Consider the following 20,488-nt stretch of genomic DNA (forward strand, 5'->3'; position numbering starts at 1 on the left):
TCTCCCGGGCTCAAGCAATCCCTCCACCTCAGCCTCCCAAGTAGCTGCGACAACAGGCATGTGCCACTACACCCAGCTAATTTTTGTATTTTTTGTAGAGACAGGATCTCACTCTGTTGCCCAGGCTGGTCTCAAACTCTTGGGCTCACATAATTATCCCACCTCAGCCTCCCAAAGTGCTGGGATTAGAGGTGCCCTGCCCAAACCCACCTCTTCTTTAACCTTATCACCTACCACTCTTCAACTCTGCAGTACCACTCAGTCTGTTCGCTCTTCCTGGTCACATCAGACTACTGGCCCTTTCCTTGGATGGATCTAACTGCCTCATGTCTGTGACTCTGAGGAGTGCACATTACGGTACCTGGTACACAGTAAGTGCTGAGTGAGTATTTGCAGACTTTTTTTTTTTTTCTCATTAGAAAGGTGAGCCATCATGTACAACTGGCACCAACTCCACCCAGTCATAGTTTAGCTCCACCAAGGCTGTGTTTCTCAAAGTATATTCCCTTATCCATCCATCAGAATCACCTGGCTGTGCTTGTTACAATACAGGCTTCCCACCCTCCCCCAGACCTACTTATTCAGACCTCTGTGGTGAAAGGTAGATGTGTAACAAATGCTATAGATATCCAGACATCCAGACTTGAGAGTTACCGCTCTATGTATTGATTATATCAATTGAGTATATTATTTACCAGTCACCGTTCCAGGTTATAAGATTGCAAACGTGACTACACCTTGGGCTTTGTCCTCACAGGAGGGATATCTCACATGCTGAATGTTTCAGTAGTATCAATGAAGAATTCTGAGAGGTGTTGAGTTCTAGAGGGACCAAAGGGTGCAATACTTCAAAATACATTTCAATGGTGTGGTCCATAATAACATCTGATATGGGAAGGTAGGGCCTAGCCTGATAAAAGGGACCCCAAAGTCATCCTTATTCATTGAGTTGCCTCCTGGGACTAGGTTGGGGAGGAGACTGGATGGAAGGGCCATGGCTGACAAGTAGAGAGTGGCTGGCATCTGAACTCTTCTTGTCTTTTTCCCACTCTTGCCCTCCTGAACCTGTAGGCTCTAAATGGCCCAAGATTTTATTTTTTGTGAGGGATAAAGGTCCTCTGAGAAATCTGGCAGGGCGAGGCCCTGACGTTAAGAGTACTTCCAGCCTTTCCACCTCAGGTCAGTGGTTGCTTCTTGCAGAAAGGTATGAGGGCCTTTCACATCATCACTCAGAAAAATTTCTGGTCCTTACCTGGCACTAACTGGTCAAAAACATTTCTGCTTTTAATATTACAGAGACCATTTACTTACTTCCAAACCCAGGGCACATGACAACAATTTAGTGATCTGTCATGGGAATGGTTCACAGCTTGGTCTTTCTGAATTTTGTTGTAAACTCTAACACTGTTGTACTTCTCCAACCATCCTCCATGTACTAAAAGATTAATGTATCTCAAGAAAGGAGCCCCAGTTGCTACTGTCAAAAAGAGCTGTAAGATAGACTAGGAATGACCATAGGAAAGCAGGGAGAAATCAAAATCAAATAAATATGCAGAAATAAAACCTTTAAATGATGTAGATATTTTCAGTAAATGCATTATTAACTGTCAGTAATAGGGCTTGGGCCATTTTTGTATGCAACTCTTGATCAGACAGGAAGCTGGTGTAGCCACAAGCCACAGATCTATCTAAAAGTTATTAAAATGAAATCATCTTTAATGGAGTGAATGGCATACGAGGGGCATATTTAATCATGTAACTGGGCTGTGCAAATTTTCCCTCTGACAGCTGAGCCGGATGTTGTAAATCCAACAGGAAGACTAGCATTTAGAAGTTATACCTCTGCCTTTAAAGTCTTCCCCTTTAAGGTGGGTTCTCTTGGCTGAAACGAAATGATCTCTCACGTAAGATGAAATATGGTCAGCACTGGTTTTTTCAGCAAACATTTGTTGTGTGCCTGTGTATTGGGCATGTGTATCCAATAATTGAATATACTGTACCACATACTGTTTCAGACATCTTTTCCCACTGTAACTTGTTAATATGAACTACAATTTACTCATTTGTGTTAAGCACTGGACTGGATACTGTACATAATTATCCACAAAATTTTCACATTATTGAAGTAGGGTATATCAGCAACATTTTACAGATGAGAAAAATGAGGCCCAGAGAAGTAACTTGCCTGAGGTCACACAGCAATATAGAACAGAAACAGGATTTGAATTAGGGCTGTATGACTCCAAGCCCTGGTGTCCCTAACCCCACTGCACACTGCTTTCCTGTGAACATGAACACAGATGGGATACAATTCTCTCATATCCTAAAATATCGGAGCTGGACAGGACTTAAGAGGTTATCTGGCTATACCTCTTAATTTTACAAATAAGGAAACCAAGAGCCAGTTTCATGGGAGATGATTAAGCCAAGGACTCCCTGCTTCATAATTTGCTGAGAAAAGAAGAGAGCCCTTGCCTGAAAACCCGTATTTAAGTGCTTTTACAGAACTGTCCTTCACATTTAAGGATAACTTCTTCTTGATGTCTTTGGGTGATGACAAATGCGTTTGTGACAATGGTGATTTTACATTTGTCTTGTGATGCTGTAGTTCATTAGATTTTACTTTCCAAGTTAGCATTTCTTATGGCAACTTGATTTAGATGACATAGGCCAGCGTGTCTCAAACTCTAATGTACATACAAATCACCTAGGATTTAGCAGGTCTCATGGGGACCTGGAGACTGCCACTCTAACAAGCTCCCAGGTGATGCTACCCCATTGCCTGGTTACACTTTGAGTGGCAAAGATGCAGGCAGGGTTCGAAGAAACCTTTTTAGCTTCTTTGCTTTTTAAGAAGCATCTCTAGGTATACATATGGATTGCAAGTGGTGCTGTGGCCTGATAAAAGATAGCCAGGTAATGATTAAGATAATTTCCTTAGGTATTGACAGAGGCGTCTGTCCCCATGAACTTTCTTAATGAGCTTAGGCTACAGCAATTGTATCTTTAAAAGTGGGGTTTAATAGGGAAGGCATATTTGGGAAGTCTGAATGGAGGATTGTAAGCTGCAGACAGCGGGGGCCATGCTTGGTGCAGTGTGTTTATGAGGGTGCCAGGCTGAATATTGATCATGTAGGAGCTTTTTAGTTTAATGACTTTTAATGACTAAGGGCATGGTTGTCAGGTAACCTTTGGTGCAAGTCCCAGATCTGCCACTAACCAGTGGTGTATATTTGGGCAAGTTACCTTACCACCTTCAGACTTAGTTTGCTTAGCTTTAAAGTGGCGTTGCAACTACTATTTACCTAAGGTGTTTTAATGAGGATAAAACGAGATCATGTATGCATGTACAGCATGATATGTGGTCTTTCAGTTATTGGGGGCCCAGCATTTCTGGAATAAGAAAAAGGATACAATGCTTTCAAGCACTTCACTTCTTCCTGAATCGTGTTATTTATGTTACATTAGGGGATATTTTTATTGCCAGGGATTCTAGTAGCATCTAGCCCTCTCCTGCACCTCTGCTTCTGTGCTTTGCTAGCAGTGTGGCTAGATGTATGGTGGGCAGGCGAGAATGACAGGCAGGAACAGTTGGTGGGCCCAAGGAGGGATATGACATAAGATGTGCTATGGGACACCTATGCTGACAATGACTGCTCAGTTATTATTGGGAGTCAGCCTAGTTTAAGGGGAAGGTCATGGGCCTCAGAGCCAGGTAGACCAGGAGAAGAACCTAGTCCTGCTACTGAAAAACAAGTTCACTGAGCCTCAGTTTCCTAATCTGTGAAGTGGGGATAACGAAACCAACCTGACAGGATTGCTATAAGAATTAGAGATAATATCTGCAAAACCCATTCATATAATACATGCTTAATAAAAGGGAGCCATTATTACGTTAATATTATTAAATAAACAGGAAACCCCTGGTGGAACTATTCCAATTCTTTAACCTGATCCATCAAGGGGCATTTATTGTTCCATTGCTGTGTTCTCAGCTCTAGCTGTATACCGTGGGAGGGCGGCGTATGATTCAGAAAATTCCAAACCAGGGTCCTGATTCCTGGGTTCTGTGATTTTCCACAGCTCTGCCTGTATCTTCTACTAGGAATGGTCATTATCAGCATGTATATTCCTCTCTCAGCTTTCTTTCCCACCTCCTCCCTCCCAGGAGAATAAAAAAATATGAACATTGTTTCTTTGCCTTTGGGAGCCTGCGGAATTCCGAGAGGGGGGATGTTGGTTCCAAAACATAAACTATGGGAAAAGGCCTTTTTCTAGAATGTTCACCATTGTATCCCCAGCGGCCATAAAAGGTGTGCAAAACATTTTTGTTGATTAAATAAATGTTAAAGTCACTGAGACTATTTGTTACACATTGCCAGGAGAGTTTCTTTACATGGGCACCATGGGCTTTCTGGCCAGGGCGATTCTCTCTTGTGAGGGCTGTCCCGTGCACTGTAGGATGTTCAGCAGCAGCCTTGGCTTCTACCCACCACATGCCAGTAGCACATCCTCAGTTGTGACAACCAAAAATGTCTTCAGATACTGTCAAATCTCTTCTGGGGTGCAACATCACCCTCAGATGAGCACCCCTGGTCTGTGGAGACAGGATTTGGACTAGGATTCTATTGGGAAGGGAAGGTTTGTAACATGAATGAAAGAAAAAGATTTTTAAATCTATAAGAATATATTATATATGTGATACCAGTAAAAATGTTTCCTTCCTTGACATCCATTACAAACATTTACCTTCAGTTGCTACAAGTGTCTACTCAGGTGACAGGGAAGAGAGGTGTGGCTGCCGGCTGCCCAGGCTGCAGCGTTGCCATGAACAGCTTGCACTGCTACTTTAAGAAACAGTAACCGTAGGCCTGGCGCCGCGGCTCACGCCTGTAATCCCAGCAGTTTGGGAGGCTGAGACGGGCAAATCACGAGGTCAGGAGACCGAGCCCATCCTGGCCAATACGGTGAAACCCCATCTCTACTAAAAATACAAAAATAATTAGCCAGGCGTAGTGGCGGGTGCCTGTAGTCCCAGCTACTTGGGAGGCTGAGGCAGGAGAATGGCGTGAACCCGGGAGGCGGAGCTTGCAGTGAGCCGAGATCGCGCCACTGCACTCCAGCCTGGGTGACAGAGCGAGACTCCATCTCAAAAGAAAAAAAAAAGAAAAAAAGAAACAGTAACCGTAGATAATACAGCTGCAGTTCAATTTTGAATCAGCAAGTCCAGCACAGACTGACCTGTTCACAGGGCAGATCGTTTAAAAATCTCGGGTTATTTGCTCTTTTGAAATTGATTCTGTGGATATGGCCCAATTTTGCTTGTTAAACAAGTATGAAGTTCAGGCATGAGGTTTAGGCACATTGGTGTTTTTCAGTGACTGTTGGAATGACATTTGACTCACAAAAGGACGCCTTGCCTTCCGCTGGCCAGCCAAGTACTTACTACCATTAGTACTTCCGACAACACTGTTTTATTACTTTGAAGCCTGAATATTCAGAAAGGTGCCCAGCAGCTGGAAAGAATCTTTAAGATCACAGAATCACCCTTCTCCATGAAGAAATTAGGAAACTGAGTTTCTTTGGAGCCTAATATATCTCCTTTCTTTTTTTTTTTTTTTTTTTAGATGGAGTTTTGCTCTTGTTGCCCAGGCTCGAGTTCAGTGGCACAATCTTGGCTCACTGTAACCTCCACCTCCCAGGTTCAAACGATTCTCCTGCCTCAGACTCCTGAGTAGCTGGGATTACAGGCGTGCACCACCATGTCCAGCTATTTTTTTGTATTTTTGGTAGAGATGGCGTTTCATCATGTTGGCCAAGCTGATCTCAAACTCCTGACCTCAAGTGATCCAACTACCTCGACCTCCCAGAGTGCGGGGATTATAGGCATGAACCGCTGCGCCCAGCCCTTAATCTCCTTTCAAATCCCAATACATCAGTATCATCAAATGTTAGTCTGTTAAAATAGAGCTTTTGTTGAGTATAATCCTTTTGGTTTTTGTGAAGATCTTCCCTACCCTGCTCCATCGGAAAGACTATTTTAATATTGTTTCTTCTCAGAATATTACCTGGATACAATCTTTTTTAAAAATGGTGTTCAGGCCTAGAGGTGATGGCTCACTCCTATAATCCCAGTACTTTGGGAGGCTAAAGCAGTGGGATCACTTAAGGCCAAGAGTTTGAGACCAGCCTGGGCAACATAGTGAGACCTTCCCTCTACAAAAAAAAAATACAAAAATTAGCCGACTACAGGTGACATGCACCTGTAGTCCCAGCTACTTGAGAGGCTGAGGCAGAAGGATCGCTTGAGCCCAGGAGGTCGAGAATACAGTGAACTATGATTGTGCTACTGCACTCCAGCCTGGGCAACAGAGTGAGACCTTGTCCCATAAACAAACAAACAAAAAAAATTGGGATTCAGCAAAAATGGTGGCCTTGATGAAAACATACCAAAAGAGTCAACTCTACAACTCCATTAAAAAGGGCAAGTGTATATATGGCTTGAATGGGCAGCTCAGCAGTGAGAGGTGAAGAGCAGAAAATCACAGAGGGGTCACCTGTATTCAAGTCACATATTAGTGGTCATGGACAAGTTCCCAAACCTCTCTAAGCACCAGCCTGCTCACCTGTAATGGTGATAAATAATATCGACAGCTTCATAAATAGGATTGCAGGGATTCAGTGCTTCAACGGAGGTCAGAGGCTCAGCACACTAGCAAAAATTCGGCACTTACATGTTAGTCATTGACACAGTTGTGTTACACTAATAAGCACTTCTTAGTTGTTATTTTATTCTAGAGTCATTTTAGGGCCTCTGGAAACATGATTTCTTCAAAAAAAACCTGGATAATGAGACTGAGGGGAGCTGTGTAACTTGGTACAATTATCTCCTGCACTGGAATACGAGTAAAAGACCAGACTGTGGAGACAGAGGCATTTAAAAAAAACCATATATAGTAAATTTTCATCAGTGATTTTTTTTTTTTGTCTAGGTTAAATGGTATTATCCTCACATTGTATTTGGTTAAAATTGACATAATACTATATGAAGCAACATTCAAATTATACTCATTCTAAACCGTTTCAAATTGAAGTGAACTTTAAAAATTAGTTTAAACATTTTTTAAAAATATACAGTTTTTTGAATAACAAATGCAAAGTATATCCTCCCTTTGGGCCCTAGAATCCCACCCCCCAACACACACAGAGGGAAGAAGCCCTATGTATACTCTCCTGTGTGCTTTGGGGGATCCAGGAATGTATTTACTGGGCATATGTAGTAGAGCAGTCAGTTAAAGGAAGAAAAGTCGTATTTTAATGTTAAAATGATAGATTTTTCATGCTAACGTCTATTCAGAAAAAGTTGAGTTAAAAAAAATTTTTCCCCTCATTTAAAAGATAAAGCTGAAAAAGACATAAAATCTATGTTAAATAGCCAACTTAATATCTATCCAAGTTGATACTTCAGTAACTACAGCCCAGTCAATCCATGTGGACTGATATATTTCATCAGGGGCCCAGGCATGAACTGTCATTAGCAAGGTATTGATTGAGTACTTCATTCTTTGCCACACTCTTTGACATAGTTATTTTAGGCTTAAAGTCTGACAACAACAAAATGCAGTCTTGGTGTTTAATGTGGATTTGCTTTTCTAAAACAATGTCCAGCAAATTGAGTTGTAAATTCAGTGCTTTACGGTAGATTTCTTTATGGGACCACACCTGCCCAGTGGAAGTCCCTTGTTTTCCCCTAAACTAGTCCATGATTGTGCTTCCTTAGTGACCTTCTGATAAGGAAGCGGTATTCAGAATTGCATTTTTTGTTTTTTTCAGACAGAGCCTCACTCTGTCACCCAGGCTGGAGTGCAGTGGCCCAACCTCGGCACACTGCGACCTCCACCTCCTGGGTTCAAGCGATTCTCGTGTCTCAGCCTCCCAAGTAGCTGGGACTGCAGGTGAGCGCCACCACTCCCGGCTAATTTTTGTATTAATATTGTTAGTAGAGGTGGGCTTTCACCATGTTGGTCTTGCTGGTCTCAACTCCTGTCCTCAAGTGATTTACCTGCCTCAGCCTCCCAGAGTACTTGGATTATATTCATGAGCCACTGTGGCTGGCCATAAATGCATTTTTGATATTCAGGTTCGACTCTTAGGGGGCATTCACTGGTTCATAGTTCAAGGACTGTAGTCCTTGCTGTGCTTATCCCAACCGGGGCATGGGCCTTTGGCTTTGCCTCCACCTCTGAGCTCATGTGGGTTTTGTCCCTAGTGTGCAGCGGTTTAGCAACTGTCCAGGAAGTACAACATACTGAGGGTCCTTGGGGGCAGTGTCTCTGGGGTCAGTGTGTGGTAAAGAGCATTGCTTTTATAGATTCCACATCCCAGTGGGTCAGCTGTGATTGAGGTACTTTATCCTCTCAGCAAGCTTCTTATTTCTCACCAACAACCAGATGTGGGCTTTCATGCATTATTTGTGTGATGAAACGTAGTCTTAGGCTGATATAATTGCACCCCAACATTTTTGAGCGTGAACTGCTAATTCAGTATAGAGAGAAAGAAAAGGTGGCAGGAATTGAGAGTCTTGAACTCCTAAGGTTTGATGGGACCGGTCATTTTACCATCCCAGGCAATGGTGCTTGGTAAAACCAGTTAAATTGCAGCGTTTCTGGTGACTAAACCTGTAGTATGTTGCCATCTAGTGGAACATATAGCAAACTAAAGATTAATGCAATCTGACCATAAAGTTCTCCTGAGCTAATTCAATCAGCCAGAGAAAAGAACTGAAAGTATTTTCTAAAGGCAAGTGTTTTGGTAACATGCAAATTCATATGAAACCAGAGTTGACTTTTCTTAAAGTAGGCAAATGGTCACTCTGTTTCTCAACGGTGCTTGAATACCACCCAGTTACTAACAAGTTTTCAAACATATCACCAGGCCAGGACACTGCATTTTCATTGTCATCTGTACAATATGCAGTTTCTCATCTAAAGTCCTGGGGAAAATGCTTGGTTATCAGTAGGTTATTTTGGTATGTTTTAAAATGTGATTTTAAGGTGTCCATTCCCTTTCTTATTAATACATACTTATCCTTTTTTTCTATTAAATTTCCAAGAATAAATCTGATTTTTAGGAGAAGCAAACACATGACTTCACAAAGTAGGGATTTCCCATTTTAAATTCTAACTAGCATCCCCAAAATGTCCAGTCCTGTAGTTTGAGACCTGATTTTTAGGAAGACCTGAAAGATTCTACTGTGGGCTGTTTTGTGAGCACTGACTGCTTGTTTTGTCTTTGTCCTGCTCCTGCTTGCCTAGATCCCTCCCTGGTGCCACAGCAGCTGAGTGCGCATCAAATCTGAAGAAAATCTACACAGTACAGACAGTACAGGTAAGAGCAAGAGAGGGATGAACTGGATTAACACGGCACACATCAGACACCTAATCACCCACTTTGAAATCTGTTACTGTGCTGGCAGCCCCTGTCCAGGGTTCTGCTCTGGAGTTGGCTCTCGGGTCCAGGTTGGCACAACTGCCCTTGACCAAGTCCACCCCAGGGCCAGCTGAGCACACAGTCAGGTGGCCTGCTCTTCTCTTGGCCACCTGCTGAACCTTTACTACCTAAACCTTTCATAGACCCACACAAAAGGCAGACTGCAGTGTGGTTAAGAGCAAAGGTTTTTGAGATCTTTATCTGTGTTCCTGTTCAAACTCCAGCTCTGCCACTGCCTCTCTGTGCCTCTGTTCCCCATCAGTGAGAAGCACTGGCGCCTTCCCTGCAGGGTTATTAAATGTTTAGAGGTCACGTAGGGAGAGTAGGATAGTGTGGAGCATGAAGATGGGGAGTCTCTGCTTGGTTTCCTACTTCACTTCGCAGTTCCATCATCCTAAATTAGGCATGAATCAACCCCTTTCATCTCTGTAAAACTGGTCTAATGGTAACACCTACCTCCATGGGTTACTGTGAAGATTGAATAAGATGTTTATGCCATGCTTAGTGGAATACCTAATACATAGCAGATTCTCAATGAATGCAAGCTCTTAGTTCTATTAGTTCTTTCTCTATCTGGCTCTGATGGTGGAGTTGGAAAAACACAACTGAAAAAACACAACTGGCCAGGCACAGTGGCTCATGCCTGAAATCCCAGGAGTTTGGGAGGCTGAGGTGGGAGGATTGCTTGAGCCTAGGAGTTCCAGAGCAGCCTGGGCAACATAGACCCCCATCTCTACAAACAATTTCCTTCAGAATTAACTGGGCATGGTGGCACACACCTGTGGTTCCAGCTGCTTGGGAGGCTGAGGCACAGTGATCACTTGAGCCCAGGATTTCAACACTGCAGTGAGCTGTATTCACACCACTGCACTCCAGCCTGGGCAACAGAGCAAGACCTTGTCTCAAAAAAAAAAAACCTAATTGATTAATTGATCCCATTTCTATTTTCTTCAATAGCAGGTTCTATCCAGTTTCTCCTGTCTTCTAGTTTAATGGGCTGCTGCAGGTAGAATGAGGCTTTTGAGGCTGCTTCAGAGTTGCATTGACCGTATGTCCATGAATTTTCTAGAAGGGACAGATTTTAAATAGCTTTCCTGTTGTATCCCTAAATCTTTTAATGTCTTAGAAATTGCAATAGATCAGCATCTAAATTGTGTCTCTTAGGCAGCCTCTTACATGCAGAAGTAGCACAGAGATCCATTTTTTTTTTTCAGTCTGTGGTCCCAGTATCTGGTTCAAAAAATTTGGCATGCATAATTACGAAGTCCCAGAAATCTGATTGTAAGGTACTACCAGCGGCAGTGAGCTGGGTGTGAAGACACTGTCCTGACTGTGGGCCATTTCTGGTGTAGTTGGGGAAGTGACATAAACGTGTGGGAAGCAGAGCAGCAGTGCTGCTTTGCAGTGCCAAGTACAGACGGCACTGCAAGGCAGCGCGAGGACCACTGTCCAGAGACATCAACGTGTTCAGAATCTGGGAGGCCTCCCTGCACGTCTCCTCTTCTGTGGATTTAGGGACTTCTGTTACCTTTTCCCAGCAGCCATTTTACAATCCTCAGAGCGCTTGATTTGAAGGCCTGTCCTCATGTAAAGGCTCTCAGAGTCTCATTAGACTTTTCCCAATCCACATGACATTAGATCATCAGGGCTATGCAAGGGATTCCACGGCTGACACTAGTCAGATGAGGGGATTGGCTTGGTTTTCCTGACCCCGCGAAATAACCCAGGGTATTTGGTAGAGCCCCTGAATCCACAGCATTTTAGGGTCTTCAGGGAGCAATTTAAAGCACCTGGGGAGGCACATACTAGGAAATACTTTCTTTAAAACTACTTTATTGGAATATAATTTGTATACAGTAAATGTAGATTTCTGAAGTATAACTTTTGACAAGGGTACGCATGTACAACTATCATGCAGGTCAAGATAAAAAAAAATCTTTCCCATACACCAGAAAGTCTCTTTGTGCCCCTTCCAGCCTCCGTCCCCCAAAGCAACCACTGTTCTCATTTCTGCCACATTACATTCATTCTGTTACTGAACTTTATATTAATGGAATCATGCAGTACTATATTATTGTGTCTGGTCCTTTGCACTCAATGAATATTGAAGGATTGAATGAATGAATGAGGCTGAGCATGGTGGCTCACTCCTGTAATCCCCACACTTTGGGAGGCCGAGGCGGGCGGATCACTTGAGTTCAGGAGTTCAAGACCAGCCTGAGCAACATGGTAAAACCCTGTCTCCACTAAAAATACAAAAATTAGCCTGGAGTGGTGACACACGCCCGTAGTCCCAGCTACTGGGGAGGCTGAGACAGGAGAATCACTTTAACCCGGGAGGTGGAGGTTGCAGTGAGCTGAGATTGTACTGCCCTCTGGCCTGGGTGACAGAGTGAGACTCTGTCTCTCACACATACACACTCTCAAAAAAAAAAAAAAAAAGAATGAATTAGAAGTTAATAAATGAACCACTTTCCTGTGAGGGTTCCGTAGGCTGCACATTCTCAGTGGGGGCCAAAGTTGATTCTTGCAGGGGAAGTACATCAGTGAACAACTCTCACTCTTTTTATGTGCGAAGCATAGCTGTCCATGCAGTCCATAAACATATATGGTGTCTCTCTGGTATTAAAATTTCGTCATAGGTGATTAGGAAAAAGGGCTTTTTTAGGGCCTAAGGGGTGACAGTGAAAAAATGTCTGATAAACACTGCCCTAAGGATCGGGAAATTCCTTTTTGTCTCAGCTGTCTGTGCTCCCTCAGTTTCTTATCTGTAAAACTGAGGTAATAATAGTGCCTACTCCCTAAGGTTGAGTGAAAGTTAGATGAGATGAGTATATAGTTCTTAGTAATGCTTGGCACTTAGCCCTCAGATGTGGCCAGCTTTTACTTAAGTGTTACTGGATTCTATCCCTCAGCTCCATCAGTTATCTGGCTAGGGTATGGGCTGCAGTAGTCACAGTGCCTTGGTTGATGTCTCATATGTGACACTTACTAGCTTGGACAAGTTATATAACCTGAATCTCACTTTACTCATCTGTAAGATGGGAATAATGGTGATGGTAATTTTATCATGCTGTCATGAGACTTGAATGACACAATGAGGTAAAAAGCCATAGTTAAGTACCCAATCATCTGCCATAATTTGTCTACTGCTACTGAGATATCTTTTTATGCTTTCTTCAGTCATATTTCATATCAGAAAACTATATACCACTGCTTCTAGCTTATTTATTTCAAGTGATTGTACTCTGGATTGCACCCCCAGTAACAGAGGTGTATGTGAAGATATTTAACTTATCAGTAGCTTTTGAGATTTCAGCCTGCAAGTGTCCTTAACATCTAATCAATTGTCTTTAGTATTTAAGAGCTGGCCAGGATACAATCTTGCAAGTCATTTGAGGATATGCTTTTGTCCCACTGTTTTTTTATTTTATTCTAGGATTGTATATTAATTATTTTTTCTTCAGAAACAGGGTCTCACTCTGTCACCCAGGCAGGAGTGCAGTGGTGCAATCATAGCTCACTGCAGCCTCAAACTCCTGGTCTCAAGAGATCCTCCCATCCCAGCCTTCTCCTGAGTATCTAGGACTACAGCCATGTGCTACCACACCCAGCTAAATTATTTTATTTTTCTGTAGAGATGGGGTCTTGCTGTGTTGCTCAGGCTAGTGTCGAATTTCTGACCTCAAACTGTGTTCCCTCCTTGACCTCTCAAAGTGCTGAGATTATTCTCACTCCATTAGCACTAAGAAAACGGCTTCTCCAATTATGTCTATATTTTCCTCCCACATGTGTTTAGATGAAAGGTAAAAATCATGTGATATTAATGATTGCCTTATTAAAAACCTATGTGTCTTTTTATACTTTGAGGCCCTTTAGCAAATCAAAGTAGATGGGTTTGGGAGAGGAATTGTTACCCCATCTATTAGCTGAGGAGACTGAGGCTGGAGGTAAATGGCCCAAACATTCATTGGAAAGAGCCAATCATGCCTTGTCTCTAGGACTGGAACTCCCTCCACTTCCAGTTCAGTTCTCTTTCTTTTACTGCCCCTGGTTGAAGGGTGGAGGAGGCTCAGCCTCCAAAGGATCTGGGAACCCCTGCTGAGGACACTTTGATCACACCCAACAATAATTCTGTCTGCCTGGAGTTAAATTCATTTCTACTTTCCTGCCTTTCTTGGAAAATTCCATTTTACGTCTAGGCATGTTTTCCAGATGCTTGTTGATTCTCTTACTCTTTTGTGAACCTGTCCAAATTTTCCACAGTTCTCATGTAGTTTTGCATCCTCAGGGGTTGCAGTGCAGAATAGAAAATGGCTTTTAGCCAGGTGCATTGGCTCATGCCTGTGATCCCAGCTACTCAGGAAGCTGAGGTGGGAGGATTGCGTGAGCCCAGGAGTTCGAGTTCAGCCTGGGCAACACGACAAGACCCACATCTCTAGAGGGAAAAAATAATAGAACACGGCTTTGAACAAGCCCTGTTTTATCTGTTGGAGAATGAAGAGCTACCTGCCAGATGTGATTTGCAAGAGAAGTCTCCCTTGTCCAGTTTATTTCAGCCTTACCTGCTACAAGACTAAAAATTCCACCCCTGAAAACTCATTCCTGTATAGCACTCTGTCTCGAACCTCAGTTATTTGATGTTATCACCTTCAAGATTTTGCCACACTTAATCTCACTTGTAGTATATTCTACCTGGTATTTCTTATAAATTGACTTCTTATTTAAATTTGCATAAAACAGAAACCATATTTCCTCTATAAGTGGAAATTCAGCATCATTTATCATAAACAGAAAGTCTTCATAAAGGGTATATATAACCTATTGAAATTAAGAAAATGTTTCCCCTGCATATGCCAAACTTATCCTGTGTACTGTCGATAATATCAAGACTTCATTTCATATCAGCACTTCATTTCATTTCAAGCCTCCTGACTGTGGAGTTGTGCAGTTATGGATCATTAAGTTAGGGCAGCAGCTTGCTTTCCAAACCCTTGGGAAATGAGGGCTCTTCGTTCAGAAGAAGAGGTTTTCTAGGTCAGTATTGATCATGGAGGATGATGGAAAGATTGATTCCCAGTACTTGCTGCCCTGGACACAGCAGGACAGCCCATGGTGGGTGGTGTCTTGCAATAGAATGACCTGGAGTGAACCCCTTGGGAGAAGGGAGGGGCCTGAGGGGAGAGAGGAAGAAAGCCAACACTGAAAAGAGAGAAAGAGAAAGACCTGCAGCCAGGTCCACTTCATAGTTCTGTCTAGCGCAGACTTTGAATCAAGTATAACAAGATTCTTTATCCATCATTTAGTTTATTCATTATATGTGTGATAGGATCAACATCTATAGCTACAATCCAGTTATGAAGAAATATAACTGAAGTTAAATTGCTCGTGTTCCTCCACATTCTCAGTGGAGGCCATTGTGTCTGTGTATTGGGGTGGGGTGAGATTTGACCTTGTTAATTAAAAGTAATTTAGTCACTTCAACTGTGAAACTGGGTCTCTTCCAATTTAAGTCTCTTTTGGGGAAAATGACCACCCTCTTCTCCTTCTCCAAATGAACAGGCATATGCAGAAATATCCCTGACCCACCACCTTTGACCCTGCTGTAACCTCATGTCATGAAGACCCCTGCTATGTACACACACGTCCAGACCCCAGGCCCTGCTGTCTGTCGGCTTTCTAGCAATTTCAAGCTCCAGATTGGAGATTTAGGAAATGTTGGCTGCCTTCCCCCAACCCCACCAGAATGAGGGGAACTCTATAAGGTTGTGGCAGGCCCTCCCGGCAAGAATAACCCCTCCTGCCTTCACAGCTGTTTTCAGACCTGACCACCATATTGCTCAGCACTGTAGGAATGAGGGCCTTTTCTGGGAGTCTTGGAGCCTCTTGGGCTGTACCAGAAAGCAGGTTCCACACTGCTCTACTCTAGGCATCTCCAAACTTTGCGTAGGGCTCTCTCCCATCCTTTCAGGGTTTTAACGTCACTCTCCTCTCACTCCAAGCTTTTAACTCCCCAACTCAGAGCTGGTTTTTTACTAACTGACTTTCTATGTGGTGGGAAATTACCCTCACATCCTGTCACATCTCCTTTACTCTATGATCACAACTCCACACTTGGGCTCTCTCTTTAAATCAAGCGCTTTTTGGAATTCAAAGGAAAACCCATTTCTCTCTCAGGTACCTAGCTCTTGTAAATCAGAAGCACTCTGCTTTCAGCCTTTGTGTCTGCTGTGAGTTAAAAACATCCATTAAACTCTTCAGTTGCCTATTTCGTTCAGATGCCTATTGGCCCTGCCCATAAATACCACTGATTCAGTTGGTGGGAAGCCCCAGGCCAACTAGTAATACCTAATGAGCAAAAATATTTGTTTTGTTTTTTTGAAAATACTCTCCTGCTACACATGCCACAACCTGGAATAAATCCTGTATTTTTTTTTTTTTTTTTTTTGAGGTGTGTTGGCTGGGTGGTTTTGTTTCTGGTTTGTTTTACAAAACAGACATATCACTTTGTTGTCTGTCAACACATAACATCTTTTCTTTTGAAGAATTTCCAAGTGCATTATTTTTCTTCAGAACATTCCAGTAGGAAATTGAGGAGGAAATTTGCCAGTTTTCTTGGTAATGGATGATTCTCTATTTGTCAGGTGGGACATAGTTGCTCCAATCCAGTACTAATAGATTGGGGATTTAGCAAATGGTCAGCATATTAATGGGTCTAACCATACTTTGCTTCGTTTCTTAGGCCTAGCAAGTGCTTTCACTTTGCATTTCGTGATTACATTTTCCGATGAAATAGCTGTATCCTTATACAGAGGAGGCAACTTGGGTTTCAAGGGCTACATGACCTGTGAAGGTTATCCTGAGAACCTAGGTCTTAAATCCAGGTATTAGACTCCATTGGACAGGTGTCTTCCCTGCCTCAGTTTCTCAAGGAGAGGTGCCAGATTGGTGTTCCAGAACATACCTCCCAAGGAGTGGATTGCTGTGGTCAAAAGCTGACCCTCCTGCATTCAGCTCAGTTCCCCAAGGACTCTTCACTGTGCCCTGTTCACAACTGATGGTCACAGATGTTGACTGAATGAAAGATGTTCAACTTTTATACCTCTCCTAGGCCTAGAGTGATTCTCAAGACTTTTAGGGAAAAAAAGCATTTAACTGTCATTAATAAACATTGTGCTTAGTTTTACTTTTACTGCAATCTTCGATTTGCAAGTCCAACAAAATTAATTATAAGCCTAATGGCTTTTGAAATCTGTTTGCAAGATTTTATGTGTAGTCAAATTTAAGTGTTTCCATTTTCAAGATGTGTTACAGTGAGTATAATCTCGAATTACCAGGCTTCCACTGTAGCAGACCTTTCACTTCTGCAAGGGTGGAAGAGATTTTCAGGAGCTGAATAATGGTAGATGCCTTCCTGTAGGTATTTCACCAGCAGACATACTTCACAAATATTCTACACATTGGATGAGGTTTGCAACAGGGAAACAGACCAGTTTAATGACACATGTTTTTTAAAAAGGGCTTTTTTTTTTTAATGGTGTGACCGGATATTTTGCTCCTATTTTACGCTCAGCACAGATGTACAAATATGTGCTTTAATGAATATGTTAAGTCTATCACTGATCTTCTTGGGCTGTAATCTCTTCCTGTCAAATTTGCCAAGCCAAGCAGAATCAGTTGTCTGTTTTTGTTTTCAAGAGAAGCTTCTAAAGCTCCAATCCTTAGCACAATCTTTAGTGTTTTTCTGATCTTTGAAATGGAAGAGGTGTTTTGTTGTATTTTTTCAATGCGCTTCAAGTACTAGGTTAAAAAGTCAAGATTTGACAACTTTTGACAGGGGTATGATGGCAGGAACTTTGGTTTGTGATGCCTTTGAGGAGACTTGAAGTTTGCCAGCACCAAAGTCCTCTTGGTTTTACCTTAGGCAGGAGTTTTCATCTTAATGTTATTTTGTGCATAAATTCTACAGAGGACATTGCCACGTCATAACTGGGTTCTCAGGCTGGAGTTGACAACCACCAGCCTCTTGGGAATTATGGGCGTCTTACTGGTGGGAAAACATCTTCAACATGTGTCCCTCTTTCTGTGACTTCATGACCTCATTCCTGGCTGCTAAGATTGGAGAAAGATGTGTCAAAAACATATAGTAATATCTTAAAAGAAAATAGCTGAGTAGTTAGGAACAGAGGTTTGGGAATCAAATTATCTGGATTCAGATTCCAGCCCTCATACCGCAGACATACTGAAATATTGGAATAATCTTATTTGTACAAATAGCAAAGCATTTATAGGATAGGTACCTCCGTAAAGAAAGATGTGTGTTTGAGGAGCTACTGTTATTACAGTAGTTTTTAGCTCCTCCCTACACTAGCACCATTTTAGTAGGAGAGAGCCAAGGTGGATTCTCAGTTAATACATCTATCATCCTGTAGTTTTTTGTCTTCAGTTTGATCTTAGAGTTCATCATTGCCACCTTTGCAGTTAATTCAGTGTTGTTATTTTTTTAACGCAAAACAGGCTTGAACAACCCAGCAGGATTATCATTCAACATAGATAAAATTCCATTCCACCCATGTGACTCAATTCATGAGCCCTAGGATTGATTTTTCTAATTGCTCTTTTACTTGTGCTGCTTTCCTCAGACCTACTGGGAGACCCAGATGATCACCCTATGCTTACCTCACTGCACAGAACAATATTTCTTATTTGCACAGTAATTCGGTGCATAGCATTCATAGTATAGTAATTCTATGACCTGCTCCAAACAAATGGGGCAGCGTTTTCTTCTTCATAGCCTCAATCCTTGTCCTAATCCTAATGGTCATACCAAGCAGTGACTCTTGGGCAGGTTCATCTCTGCCTGATGTCCTTATCTTTAAAAAAAGGATAATAATCATACCTCCTCCTAAGACTGTCATTAGGATAAATTGCATAAACATGTAAATGTTCATAGAACAAAGCCTGGCACAGAGAACAGCTCCAGTCTTTGCCAAGACTTCCTGTTTTTCTATTACTTTATTATTTTTGTATAATCTATTTCTGTTTACCAGTTGCCCTGTGTCTTAGTTCAGGCTACTGTAACCAAATACCATAGACTGGGCAGTTTTTTTAAATTTATGCAACAAACCCTTGTTTCTCACAGTTCTAGAGTCTGGAAGTCTGAAATTAGGATGTGAGCATGGGCACACCGAGGTGAGGGCCCTCTTCCTGGTTTGTGCATGGCCATCCTTTCCTTGTGTCTTCACACAGCAGAGGGAGGGCCGGCTCTCTTCATCTTCTCATAGGGACACCAAGCCTGTCATGGTGGCTATACCCTCATGACCTGATTACCTCCCAGAGGCTCCATCTGCTAACACCATCCTATCGGTAGTTAGAGTTTCAGCATATGAATTTGGGGAAGACACAGACGTGCAGTCCATAACACTGTGTATCTTGCGCAGCTTGTTGCGTCAGCATCTGAGCTGTTCCCTGTTCCTTTAGCAGGGGAGAGATAAGGGGCAAACAGAGTGTCCAAGGTGGTTTCTCTTTGCCATCTCCTTTATCCCTCAACTCCCAAGCCATAGCATCACAGACTTAGAGAGAAGACAGGGTCTATTTTTTTTTTTTTTAAACAGAGTCTCGCCCTGTTGCCCAGGCTGGAGTACAATAGTGTGATCTCGGCTCACTGCAACCTCCGCCTCCCGGGTTCAAGTGATTCTCCTGCCTCAGCCTGCCGAGTAGCCGGGATTACAGGCATCTGCCACCACGCCTGGCTAATTTTTTGTATTTTTAGTAGAGATAGGGTTTCCCATGTTGAAGACAGCGTCTGTTATAACAAGATAGTTACAAATATGTTCAGTACATATATTCAGTACTAAAGGCTTTAGTAGATACTACCTAGCTGTCAGAAAAATCATGAGCAAAGCCCTTTCCAGTTTTATGTGTAGACATGTTGCATAGGAATGTTTGCTTAATAACCATAGCTTCCTGAAACATAGAACTTGGCACAGCATCAGCAAGGAACATCTTTTCTTCTTCTCCTGTGTTTTTGTTTTTGTTTTTTCTGAGGCAGGGTCTCACTCCTGTTGCCCAAGTTGGAATGCAGTGGTGCCATCTTAGCTCACCCGCAGCCTTGACTTTCCAGGCTCAAGCTATCCTCCCACCTCAACCTCCTGGGTAGCTGGGACTATAGGCATGTGCCACCATGCCCAGCTAATTTTTTGTATTTTTTGTAGAGATGGGATCTCGCCACGTTGCCCAGGCTGGTCTCAAACTCCTGGGCTCAAGTGATCCACCTGCCTCGGCCTCCTAAAGTGCTGGGATTACAGGCGTGAGCCACCAAACCCAGCATTCTTTAATGTTATATTACATTTTCTAGCAGAGAATTAGAAGGGATACTGAGAAAAACCTGTTTTAAATGGATAAAACAATGAGAATCAAAATTTTGCTTTAATGCACTGATTTGATAATCTAGCAGCATAATAAATTGATACTGGGTATATTAAACAAAGTGTTTGTTTTTCTTTTAAAGATATTCTGGAGTGTATACAATAATATCCCTCCTGTGGCTAGCCTGCCTTTGAGATGCAGTTATCATTTAATGAGAGGAGAGAGGCGACCGCTTTGGTAAGTGTCTAACGTGTAATTTAAGGTCAAGGTGGGAGGGAACTGTTTGTGAACCTCATAAAATATCATATCACCTGAGATGTGTGTCTCACATGGACAATATAGAAAGTCTGTGATACCAATCATGACCCAGGGTCTAGGGCTAAGTGTCCTCCTTCTTTAATAGCTTGATGTAGTAATGAAGATGGACAGTAAGTTAGTTTGCCCAAGCTGGAGTCCCAATTAGTAATAAATCCTTATGTCATGTCATTCAGTCTTTCTGCATTATTTACTCATTAATGAAATGTAAATGTATCTCATCTTGAGTAGTAGCAAATGACAGAAACCTAATTTGTTTTTGTGGGTTTTTTGTTATTGTTGTTGTTCGGTTGGTTTCTTTTTTTTTTTTTTTTTT

The 20,488-nt window shown here is 42.4% G+C and overlaps 1 protein-coding gene across 2 annotated transcripts in view; it reads left to right on the forward strand.

The window, feature by feature from the left end:
• EIF4E3 (eukaryotic translation initiation factor 4E family member 3) overlaps positions 1 to 20,488 on the forward strand; it is a 49,442-nt gene that overhangs the window by 9,273 nt on the left and 19,681 nt on the right. The window contains exons 3-4 of one of the 2 annotated variants that reach the window (XM_011947136.1): positions 9,315 to 9,387; positions 20,000 to 20,094. In XM_011947136.1, the coding sequence (XP_011802526.1) occupies positions 20,069 to 20,094 (26 nt within the window). In that variant the 5' untranslated portion in view covers positions 9,315 to 9,387; positions 20,000 to 20,068. Of the gene's footprint in view, positions 1 to 9,299; positions 9,388 to 19,999; positions 20,095 to 20,488 lie in introns of those variants that run through there. The other variant, XM_011947137.1, reaches the window with a different exon arrangement.

This window comes from Colobus angolensis, unplaced genomic scaffold, assembly GCF_000951035.1.
Source record: "Colobus angolensis palliatus isolate OR3802 unplaced genomic scaffold, Cang.pa_1.0 Scaffold26, whole genome shotgun sequence".
Classification (NCBI taxonomy): Eukaryota; Metazoa; Chordata; class Mammalia; order Primates; family Cercopithecidae; genus Colobus; species Colobus angolensis.